The following is a 12,756-nucleotide window of genomic DNA, read 5'->3' on the forward strand; positions in this document are numbered from 1 at the left end:
TTCTGCCAGATGACTGTTGCAGATGTGAGAGTCTGCCTTGATGCAGCAGCCATTCTTTTACAGATTTTCTTGTTAAGATTCACTTTACCTTTCCTGGTGGGAATATGACTTAGGCTGGGAGGCCAGCAAGAGCCCAGAGGGACTTCTTGGTGAAGCACCTAGCAAACCTGGAGCTGTCATACGGATTTGTAATTGAAAGAAAACAGCTTGAATTTGAGCCACAGAAAGGGTCAGATGAGTAACAACTTGTCACATGATTATGTTAAGTCCACATGCAATATTTATCCTATTATTTGGTGCAAAGCAATGAAAGCCTCTGTCACTGCAGTGCCGTGCAGGATGCCTGTGCATGTGTGTATTGAGCCAGGGAGAACTTCCAGCCTTCTCCATCACCAATCTCTTGATTTTCACAGCCATTCTCATTCTTCCTCCTCCTAGCTGAGAACTCAGTTGTGTTAAAGTCAACAGCCAAGGGACCAGAATTTGAGATCCAAGATCATGTTGCATGAATAAAAAAAATATTAAGAAAAAAGGGAACACAAACCACACTTACTGCTTATTCAGTACCAGGAACATGGAAGGCTACTTACTTATTTCCTATTCTCTTCCCTAAAGCCTTATTTGGAATTTTGGAGAAGGAATATTGGGTTAAGCAAAACTTTGCTCAGGTTCAAGTATGACCTTTTATGTTTCTTAGCCCAAATCAGAGAAAAGCAATCTCCTGACTTGTCTTGTTCCAAAACATGAAATAAAAACAAAGAACAAAAATTACCACCATGGCAACACAGGTTTTATTCTTTATGGATATTTTCAACGACACTCTTGTCTTTCAGTACTGTTACTGAGAAATGTGTCTTTTAAATCCTGGAAAATTAACAGTTTTGCTTAAGAAATAGCATCCTTCTCTCAAGTATGTATACCTAATATAAACTTATTCAGTACCTTGTACTTCAGCAGCCCTATTTTCCTTTTTATTATTACGATCTCTGATTCTTTTACAGCAGATCTTATGATTTCCTACAGTCAGGACAGCCTCTCACTACAGCAACTAGTGTAATGTGCTGGTTGGTATTTTTTTTTCCTTTAGTAAGCTGGGATAAAGACAATTAAATTGCCATCACGGCAAGTCATGTGTCGGTGTTTGTCTCTACCAGCTGAGCTTACGTGTAAGTGCGTGTAAAGAAGTTCTTACCTACACAGGTGTGGTTGTTGGATGCCAGCTGGAAGCCAGCATTGCACTGGCAGTAATAGGATCCAGGAGTGTTTACGCATCGATGGTGGCAATAGGGAGGCAGGGTGCATTCGTCTACATCTGAGTTAGCAAAAAGAGAAATTAGTTTGAATGGAATCACAGACATTCACAGCTGCTGTGTTACCCAACTGTAAAGTTAAATGAACTTGATTAAAAGCAGAAAAAAGCTTATGTGGGCTAGATATAGCTTCCACAGGTCTCAATGGGCATGCTGCTTTACTCTTCATTAACTTTTTAAGTCTGCTTCACTGATCGTCTTCCAGCCACTACTATCCATACATATGCCAATTTTACTTCTTACTCAGTTCCACAGTACTGGTCATATTTGTTATTTTGTATAGGCAGAACCCAGAATGTTTCATTCAGCTTTTCAAAACCTAAAATGTCCCCTAATCACGCACAATGCTGTCCAACATGGTGACTGAAACTCATGGCTCTGTTTTTTTACCCAAAAATTCTCATGCAGCACACTTAGCATATACTCAATCTTTTCAGCCCTGTTAGGAAAAGAGTCCAAATTTTCCCTGTGAGGACAGATGATTAGTGGCCCTGAAAAGGAAACAGATGGCTGTGCTTCCACAGGGATCCCCCACAAACTGGCTGGGTTCCCGAGGGGCTGCTCTCACTCCCTTTCCCCTCCTGCACACCTCTGCATACAGCAGCACTGCACCTTCTGGCTGCGCTCCGGGGCTGAGCAAGGCTGGAGCTGCTGCTATCTCAGGCAGCATTCTCTTTCCCTAGGCTCTCCCTGCAGATTAGCCCTGGTTGTGAGGTGGAGCAGACTGCCTTTCGAAGCTTCAGCATTCCTAATGTGCATTGGAGCAGGCTTTTCACCTGCAAACCACACCAACCGTGCAGCAGCCCGTTCTTTTACCTCTCTGCATTTTAGAAGGTTTCTTTACACTCTGGAGGAGATCCTGCCTGTTTGGCTGCAAACTGATTTTTCAGCTACGTTGCAATGCTGATCGTGCAGAAGTTGTCTTCAGCTATGGCCTGCTTGGGCCTGGTAGAGAAACCCACTCCTGTTCTCCACACGTACACAATGGCAGATTTCAAAGGCTCAGCGCTCAGACAAATAAGACCAGTTTTCACTGGAACAAAGAAAGACACTTCCCATAACCATGCCAGATCTTGAGTTTCCTACCTCCAGCTGTTTCCACCATAGTTGTGTTTCAAAAGAGGCCAAGTTGTTTTGTTTTTTTTTTTTGTTAATTTTTATCATGAGAAAAGTGTTTGTTTCAATATGGAGTGAAAAAATAATCATTAGAAGTTAACCCCTTCTTTGTCCATTCTGCATCCTCTGTCAGGAGCTAATCTTAGTTTTGGATGAGTTTGAATGAAAAGGCTTACACTGGAAAATCTCTGACTATCCGTGCAGTAGGATAGTCACAGAGCTGTAGCCACAGCTCTTTTGTTGCAGGGAAATTCTGAAGTAGAAATGGAATAAATGGGGAGGTACAGCAGATCTCACATCCCTGAATTTACAGGACTAAGCTCTACAATTTGCTGTTGAAAGACTGAACAATGTAGGTGTATAAGCGATGCTTTGCATTTTAGACACTGTGTTTCTGCATGGAAATGCTTCCAGGATCGCACTCCAATTCAGTGGGAGTTTTCCTTGCAGAGTTAGGCTCCTGTGCTCATCAGCTCCACATCGACCTAAGTGCTAAGCATAATCTACCCAGTGCTGCCAAATCTTCTGTTTGAAGTCATGCTGGAGTACAGTTCACTCTATCTGCAGTCCTGTGTTTCAGGAAAGACTAATTTTGCAGTAAGTGAACAACCAAATTCTTAAAATAAAATAATGTAATGTATAAAAGAAATGATGAATGGTTAGAAGTCAGTCCTTTTCTTCCTCTAACTTGAGGCCAAAGAAGTCTGGAAAATTTTTGTTCAAATTTGAAAGAAACATTTCCTCCCATATGGAGAATCTCTATCAAGAACATTTTCTGGCTAAATTGTTAAAAATAAAAATAAAATAAAATAAAATGCCCAAAGACAGGCTTTATTCTGAATTGCTGACAGTACTAAGTGCAGCAACATACTTATAATTTAGGTCACTGTGTAATATGTAACACAGGTGTTGTTCTTGCTTTTGACCTAAATAAGAGAAGGGAAATCTCACTTTCCAGACAGCTTTAAGTGTAGATTTAGATGCATAAACCAATTCGTGCAAAGATATATGGGTGTATCACACTGCTTTGAGTTCTGTAATTTGTGTCCTGTAAGGCTTTCAAGTAGTGCCCTGGGCCATGATATCAAAAGTGTTACTGCACAGCAGTTCTATACTTCTCAAAAAAATTAGATAAAACCCATCTATTTAAAACTTTATATGTGTATCAGCAGGCTGTCAAAACTATTCTTGTGCCTACGCTCCCAAACTATTCATCCTCCTTTTGCACAAAGAACTGAGAAATATCAGACAAATCTGTATTTACACCAATTTGTCATTAAAGAGCCTGATGCACACCTTTAGAAAAGATTCTGGGGGTTGATTTCTATAGCCCCCAGCTCAGAACACCTGAGAAAAGCCATGGCCAGAGATTTAAGTTAGACTGGATGCATACTGAAGCTTCTCCAGTGTCCCTCCTGCAGCCCTTGGTAGGCAGTGGCTACCTACAGCCTTGTCAAGCCTTTTTGGAAGAGCCAGAACTCTTTCCATAAACTTTTTCAAGTTCAAGATCCTTAACATGAAGAAAAAGAGGAAAACATGATCTGTTCCTGCTTTGCTGTGGCCCAAAGAACCGTTTTCTCTTAGGCTGCATAAAACCAGCCTGGTGGCTTACAAGATCCTGAATGCCACCTCATGATGTTGATTCTCCTACTTCTCAGTTGTTTTTAGCATCACTCGACAGACCTCAGGCTTAGGACTGGAGCGCCTATAACAGCACTTCATCCACTGAAACCATGATTAAAGAGGTGCTACAGGCTGACGGAGGACTGCAGGAACAGAGTAATGGCACTTTTGCATAACGTCCCCAAATGAGGACGGAATAGGAGAGATGCAGTGTTTATGCTGCACTTGGATTTAATTTAATGCTCTACTTGTATAGCTCCCAGAGGTGCCGATGGTTTATTTTGGCCCAAGGAATAAAGCACAGTGGTTTATAAGTTGCAAATATCGTATACTTGCATTCAGAGTTTCCATCTCTTTCATTTATACTCATGAAACAGACTGTGCATGGGGGCTCTGCAGAGCAGGGATTAGGTCCGTGTGAAGGTAGTGCTTTGTCCTGCAGATCTGGATTCAAATCTCACTGAGGTCAGTGGAAAGACATGCTTTAGCTTGCTGCTATCATAGACTTATGACTGTATCTGGGACATTAGGCAATGCCCCAATACAAATAATAAACACAACAGTAACTATTAAGAAACTTAATCTTGTGAAGTTCAATTCCAAGTGTTGATTACACTCAAAATAGTTTCTAGTTACATGTTTTAGTGATTAATTATTTTGATAAAGTGATTATTCCATTGCATTTCAAAAATACACAGCTTTTTTACCCACGTTTTATTATAAGAGGGTGCAACTTCAAGTAATGAAAGAAAGTAATTTAGGCCAGAGGAAGACTTACCAACACACTGTTCCCCTCGTTTCTGATAACCTGGAGGACACTGGCAGCTGAAGGACCCTCTGAGATTGACACACACTTGGTCAGCTCTACAGTTATGAGTTCCTGTAGCACATTCATCTATATCTTTAGAAAAACAGCAAATATGATGTTAGTGACAAAGCTTACTTAACGCATTTAACCTGCTGAAAAGTTTTACTCATTTTCAAGCTATCTACAAATGAGGCCAGCAAAGTTCAGATACTCCAAAGATGGAATCTCAAAGCTTATTCCATTTGCAGGATTTAAACTCTCATCACATTTCTCATAGTTTTTAACCACATTTGAAAATATTTCCAGATAAATTACTTAAAACAATCATTATAAAACTTTCTGAATGTGTCTTGCAGCTCTATGCTACTTTACCCATTTGTCTTTTTTTTTGTTTTCCATGCTGAACTACTCCAGAAAACTTCAACAAAAGTAGCTCAGCTCTTTCTCAAGGGTTAGATGTAGAAATATTTTGCTAATGTTATAAAGGACTCTGGTGATCTTTTTTTTTGCATGGTTCCCATGCTCCACATATTTGAGAGGGACTCGGAACTTGGTATGTGGTGGCCTTCTCATCAGGAAGAGATCTGCCTCTTGTTATTCCCATGAAAATTCCCTTAATTCAGTCAATCTGTTCGAGTGTTTGGAAACGAAGTCTGCCTGCTTGTATTTCAGCAGTAGAGCTAAAAATGCAAAGACTCGACCAATACTTTTCTGTGTAATTCAGGCAGCTTCTCATTCACACTGAACACAGGCTTATACAAGTATAAAAACATTCTGACTTTGCCTATTTGTTATAACTGCTGGAGGTACTTACATGCAATTAAAGTGCATGTGCTGACAAACAGCTTGCTTAAAATGGAACTGCAATTTTATTTTCTCCTCTGAACACCCAAAGCATTGGAGAGCTTTTTATTGTAACCTGACACAGTACAGTGAAAAGACTTTTAATTTTGGCATTGTACACAATTTGGAGACTCGAGGCTGAATAAACAAATTCCTTAAAACTTATGATCTCTAGTTTACAAATCTCAGCTGACCTCTCTATTTGTATAGGCACTTGGGACGTTAGAACATCACCAGTGGCAGATTCTGGGTGGTGCTTTGGAAAAAATGATGGATTCTTTCACATCGCAAATGAAAACAATTTTGACCACAAGATTCAATAAAAAATAAACTATCAACAGTTTGAATTAACTCTCAGTGTTTGCCCTTTCCCCTAATGTCCGAATATTTTACATATACATTTGTATTTTTCAATCTGACAGGAAAAATGAAGTCCTTTTGCATTAGCTCTTTGCATTTCGGCACACTACTGCTGTGCTGGTGCAGGCCTTGCTGACTGCTTTGTTCTCTAGTGGCAGCTGAAAAGCGCATTCTCAGGTGTAAAGATTTGCAGGGACTAGATCTGGCTGCCTCATACCAACCTGACACATCATTAACCACTTGAGCCAAAGCACAATGGATGCAGTGCAAGTCTTTGCAGGGAATTTGCTACGCTTTGCATGCACCCCCAGCTTCTACAGAAGTTGAAAATAAAATGGCTGTAATACTCATACAGATTAAATCCTTTTGAAGTATGCACACTGTTGTGGAACAGAGAGAATTGGTTGGATCCATTGGCAGCTCATATATGAGTGAACTTAACGTGAGCGAGCTTTTAAGGTGGATTAGTTAAAATGCATGGAGTCCTTGTGCAGTCACTTGCATCCCTGGTTCGATTTCCACTGAGTTTATTTTTCTGTGGAATAATAAGCTACTCAGCTAAAACAAAACAAACTAGATTGACTTATGCACTCGGGGTCTTTGATTTCTGTCCCAATGGTAAGTTCAGTTTGAAAGAAAAACAATTATTGAAAAGTTCTGTTTGCCTGCTAACCTCCTCCCCAGTTGGAAACTGTTGGAGATTTTGACACTATGGCCACAAAGATCTGTGTTTATAAGAAGGACCTTTTCTTGAGGCTTATTTCAAGGAACCCCTCAGAGCTCTCCTAAGCTTCTTACTTCAGTCAGTGCCCTGGACTGGGCTGCAGCTCACAATGAGTGGGCATGTGTGTCTTGTTTGGCTTCTACGCGCTGTGAAAATGCCCATTAGTACATGGCATCACGTTGGTGGATTTTATTACTGTTGTGACTATGCACTATCATGGTACTTTTCACTATCTTGATGATTTTTCTGGATGGCTTTTTTTTTTCTTCTTTGAGATGGTCGCTAGGAGAGCTAGGGAAAGAGGTTCTTTGAGGACAGGAGGCCGCCATGATTAGAGCGGCCCTGCTCACATCTGTGTGAAGGACTCGGTAATATTAAGGGAAATTAATTGGTAGCCTAAGGACCATTTTTCGTAAGTGCTTCAAGGAAAATACTGTGGGAGGGAACAACAGGCAACTATGCTAGGAAGGTTCCAGTGCTGGAACATTCAGTTCTGAAATCTTCAGTATTGCAATAATTACAGCTATGTCTACTATTGTGATTGATAGAAAAGGGTGAGCAAGTGTGTGAAGATTTCAGTGTTGGAAGTGGTGCCAGATGTGAACTGTATTGGTGGCAGCCCAGCCCTTGTGGAGTAAAGAAAGCAGCACTGGTGGATTTGGCAGTGTGATGTTGCTGCACAGATCTCTGCATCTGCACTCAGTGAGGCCCACAGAAATGCTGAGCTTCCTGGCGCACATCAGTGTGACCTGAATCATCCTCCACCAGAGAAACATTCGTTTTTTCTAATTGCACTGAAAGTTGTTCAAGCAAATAGGGGAGTGGAAGTTGTACAAAGGAAGCAACATCCAAGCTAGAGGTCTGCTTGGGATGAGGTGGACCATTTTTCTCAAGTGTGCTAGCATTGTTGAACAGTGTATACAAGCACATGCATTTCCCCCTCATGTGAAACACCATCACGTTCCACTGGCCTTGTCAGTGCTGACCTGCCACTGCCACTTACTTCTTTGTTCACAGTTCTTGTATGGATAGACTGTCTATAGCTGTGTGGGGATGTGACTATGGCCACAAAGCTTTCAGATCATTCTGTCAGTTATGTCCCTACTGTATGAAAATTGGTAACTCCTAAGTCTTCACTATTCTAAGAAGTTGTTTTTCCAGTTTAAATCAGACTTTTCCAATCTGTTAGATTCCTAGCTTGTTTGTCGTAAATTGCACTGTGCCCTCAGATTCTGACAGCAATCTGGAAACTGCATCAATTCCTACGTTAATCTGTATCAAATGCAATAAATACTGGGATGAGACTGTGATTACACAAAGCATGTGTTTTTCCTTAAATCCTACCATCTCATTCCATTTGATGTTTCTTGACAAAATCCCTGGCCTTAAATAAGAGAAGTAAATGAGGTTACTAGGAAGCCATTCTTTTGGTTTCCACCTATTGCAGACCATGACCGGACTGACTTGATAACTGTGAAGACATAGCAAGCTGGGGCAAGGCTGTGACAGAAACTCCTGTAAGAACATCAGAGAGCTCACCAGCTTTAATCCTAAGAGAAAGATAAATTTGTTTGACCTTTCCTCTAGCGTGAATGTTTAATAACATGTGTACGTGCATGTGTATTTATAATAATTAAAAAAATTAAAACAAGACACTCCACTGCACACACTTGTCTCTCTGGGGAGAGGGTGAGAGAACAAACATGTGACAGATGTTTGTCATGTTGCTTAATGCACTACTGGAAAGCACTCAAGATACCACAGTGATGAGTGCAGTATAAGAAACAGATCTAGAAAGAAAATAACGGGCTTTTACAAGCTCATTCTTGAGCATCTTTCCTCTGCATCTTCTTTTCCAAATTTAGTGTCATCATGACAAAGTTTGTTTCTGTGTTTCAGCAACTGATGCCACAGCAGAAAATGCCAATCTCACACAAGAATCCTGTAAGCTGTACGTGAAAACTCATTCCTTAGCAAGTCTGTTTAAATTTAATTTCTACACATTACACATTTGCTCTCTCAGGTAAGCAATTTAAGTTACACTGGTAACCCATAATGAGAATGAGCTTTTCTTAGCATCACTCTTTCTTTATATTTTCTAGTCTCAACTAATCAACTACAAGGTTGCTCTGTTCACTACAGATAAACAAGAGCAGTAGGTTTGTGTTAAATTGTTAAATAATCTGATTTGTAATTGATCATGGATACATGCAGCGGATGAAATATAGATGAATTCTTAAACTCACTGTATCCTCACTGAGGATCACTCACTGAGTCTAAGATGCTGCTCAAATAATAGATAATTACTCTGACATCAATGCTGTGATTACTTAATGCTTGCATAAAGGACAAAAAGAGATTGAAAAGCTTTAGCAGCTGAGCCCATGACAGCAAGGAGCATGGCTAAGAAGCTGAGCTCTCCAAACCATGCCAGAGCAAGCACCATCGTTATGGCTTCTCTGCTCATGTCTATCTCTTGTTGCTCCTTGAGTATTAAAGCCCTTATGGGAAGCCATTGTGAGTCGGATGCTGCTGTGTGGCTTTGGGTACTAACATGAGCTTTTACATAAATACACATTTTGTGATAGAGGTTTAATTAATTCTCTTGAGAGTCAAAATATTTCAAAGAAATTCTTCATATCTCTGATTAGCCAGGCTACCTAGCCTTATCTCATTGAGCCAGTACACATTCTGTTGTGGCTGATGCCATTCTATTCCCTGACAATTACTCTTTGGGCAGTCACAGCCTAGTAGTTGCACAATTTCCTCTGAAATAAATGGAGCCTCTCTAACAATCCTTTTACAGATCCTGTGAATTTGAAAACTGAGCTGGGTTATCTTCAGTGTCTTGATCACCGTAGTATTTACATAGCCTTCTTGTAGCCGAATCGACAGCAAGCTGTTGTTATGGGATGCATTTTTACATTCAATAGTTATCTATCTGTAAACATAAAATGTTTATTAAATAAACGTTGGGATTGAGTGCTTGAATTTCCCTATGTTGCTTACAGTATCCAGAGTACTCACTTGATAGAATGTTACAGTTTGACCATCCAGTACTCAGAGAGTAGGAAACGCAAAATCGGGTTCTCTGACAGCCATAATTTAGGCATGTTATATATAAGAATTATGAGTCTTTAATTGTCTGAATCTCGCATTCTGCTCTCAGGCTTGTTCTCAGTCCAATGTTACCATTCCCAAAATGTGCTAAGAGGTACAGTACTTTATCCTTGGGGAATGCTGTGACAGAAATTGCAGTGATTACTGCTGTATAAAAACCTTACATAAATTTAAACAGTCAGAGTTAATAGGGAAAAGAGAGAAGAATGTTTCATTTAAGGACAGCGGTCTCTCCATTCAGTTATACACAAGGCACATGGCTCTTCTGGAAGCGTTTATAGAAATACTCATCTATACTATAGAAAATAATAGAATCATAGAATCACAGAACGGCCTGGGTTGCAAAGGAGCACAGTGCTCATCCAGTTCCAACCCCCTGCTGTGTGCAGGTCACCAACCAGCAGCCCAGGCTGCCCAGAGCCACATCCAGCCTGGCCTTGAATGCCTGCAGGGATGGGGCATCCACAGCCTCCTTGGGCAACCTGTTCCAGTGCCTCACCACCTTCTGTGTGAAAAACTTCCTCCTAATATCCAACCTAAACCTCCCCTGTCTCAGTTTAAGACCATTCCCCTTGTCTTATCACTGTCCACCCTCGTAAACAGGCCATCAGAAAATTATGGCCATCAGATCCCCATGACTCATCCTAATACAAATGCTGCCTTTTCCAATCATTTTCTGGAGTCTTCTGGAAGGTTCATTTTAGAAGACTTTCATACTGACAGCCATCTACTGACTAAGATAACACTGATTTGCAAAGGCTGATGTTTGAAATTTCCAAAGAAATAATGTGAGAACCATGGAGGGCAACAGAGCTTGCTCTTCTTCCTTCAAAATATAAACCAACTTGCATTTCATAGTTTTAATTCCACAAGCCTCACTAATAGCTATACCCAGAGATTCCCTCATTTTCCAAAAATGTACCCACACTCCCTCTTGCAGTGATTTACACAATTATGTCCTTCCACTGCTGACTTTGGCAGCCTGCTCTATATTTCAACCACTAGTTGTGTACAGAAATTTAGCTTGATCCGCTTTTTAGCTATAGCTTTCTCTAAATCAATCTAGTATATGGTTCCCTGTTTTAGAACTAGTTAGTTTTTCTACTTCTTCCCTGCAATCCATTCTCTCAGGCTCTTATCTGTATCCATAAAATTCTTTCCTAGTCCCATTCTGAGCTACAAACCTGGCTCAGTTCCCTTCATGCTGTGACTCATTTTTCCCAAACCCCCTGACTCATGCCGCTTGCTCACTTATGCAACAGCTTAATCTCTGTAATTTTCTTCATATCTTTATGAGAAGTACATAAATTCACAAGATGCATTTCACCAGTGCTTTTGTAGAAAAGGTCCAACCCAAACTATCCTTTGTCTTATTTAAGCCACTTAAATCTTTTCTCCTCTAGCTCGTACCTAGCTGTGTTCTTAGCTAACTCATGTGTGCCTTACTCTTGGGACTGCAGTGCTTGGCTTCTTGCTGCTCTCTGGTTCTCAACATACTGCAGTTTACTATGCTGTTTTCCTCCTCCGTTTGCATATTCATGTGTTCATAACAGCCAGAAAATGCCCCTGGGTCCCTTTCTCTATTCTGTTCTGTAGCAACCCTGCAAGCAGAGTATTACAGCAGATCAAGAAGGGGAGCTAGTGACCTTACAGCATTCAAATTCTTTCTTCTGTCCCTGCTGAGCAGCACCAGTGGAGCAGCTCCTGAATGGTTTATACAAACCTAAACCCAGAATAACTCCAACCATGTCAGTGTTGTACTTGTCACTGACTTCAGTGAAGCTGTTCTCAATGTTTTGAATGTAAATGATAAATATTTTGGTTAATCAGTTTAAATTTTCTGAATTCTCAGTATGAGTGAGACCAGAAAATGACTCAGTCTATTTTTCTAATAGATACAGCTGAACCGAAAAAATTGCCTCCCACAGAAGCAATGGCACCAGTGAGTCTGATATTAGACATACAACGATCTGCACAGCCTCTAAGGTATCTTGGACAGCTTACTTAACTTCAGGTTTCTGTAATACCTTTCATTTTTTATCCCTTTCGTTACCTATCCTTCTCTCTCTGTTAGATATTTTGTATTAGTATTTCTCAGAAATGACCAGGTAAGGGTAAAATATTTGAAGAAATTAGACCACTAAACCTCTTCCATTAGCATGGCTTGCTTTATTGTACCAAATTAAGTATTCGGTCCCTTATTTATGTTCCTTATATTGTTCTTGCAACTGAAGCCAAGCTCACTGCTATGTCGTTTCCTGGATCCTCCCTGATCCTTTCTTACACATAGGAACAACATTAGCAACCTCCAAATTCCCTGGTTCCCTCCCCAGCCCTAGCAAGCTATCAACAATTTCTGTCAAAGGCTTTTCTATTTCCCTTGCTACTTCCTTCAACATTTGGGATGTTATTCATCTGGGCTGAATGCCCAGACAACTTTTAACTCATTGGTGTTGGGAGGCTGTGTTCTGTGGTGGTAAATACCAGCAGAAAATCTGTTTCATACCATCAGGTTGGTAGGTACCAAGAGACTAAATATTTGGAGGAATTTCTCACTTCTGGAGTGGCAGAACATACTAATACCAGAGACTTGTACTGCAACAGTGCAATCACTATCCAGTGGTGTCATGAGGTAGCGTCTATAATTCTCTATAACACTGTAGCAGCCCATAAACTCCCCTTTTATTGCTGGTTTTTTTTTTCTCCTTCCTTTTAAATTTTCCTTTGGCTCTCTCATGTTAAGTATATTGGACTGATCGCCCTGGTAACGAGCCTTCACAGTTGAGCGAAGGTAACCTGCACAAATGCTTGTTTGCACAAGAAAAATATAAGCAGGAGCCAAGACCTACATT

General features: G+C 40.5%; 1 protein-coding gene across 1 annotated transcript in view; it reads right to left on the minus strand.

Annotated features, from left to right (window-relative positions):
- The window catches only part of EFEMP1 (EGF containing fibulin extracellular matrix protein 1), a 50,975-nt gene that overhangs the window by 10,720 nt on the left and 27,499 nt on the right, over nucleotides 1-12,756 (minus strand). Inside the window, exons 5-6 of the mRNA XM_042825479.1 lie at nucleotides 4,828-4,950; nucleotides 1,193-1,312 (exon numbers count right to left, since the gene is read on the minus strand). Coding sequence (XP_042681413.1) covers nucleotides 1,193-1,312; nucleotides 4,828-4,950 — 243 coding nt within the window. The remainder of the gene's footprint in view (nucleotides 1-1,192; nucleotides 1,313-4,827; nucleotides 4,951-12,756) is intronic.

The sequence above is a fragment of the Centrocercus urophasianus genome, unplaced genomic scaffold, assembly GCF_019232065.1.
Source record: "Centrocercus urophasianus isolate 14NV4802_14NV808 unplaced genomic scaffold, USGS_Curo_1.0 seq_10, whole genome shotgun sequence".
NCBI classification, from domain to species: domain Eukaryota; kingdom Metazoa; phylum Chordata; class Aves; order Galliformes; family Phasianidae; genus Centrocercus; species Centrocercus urophasianus.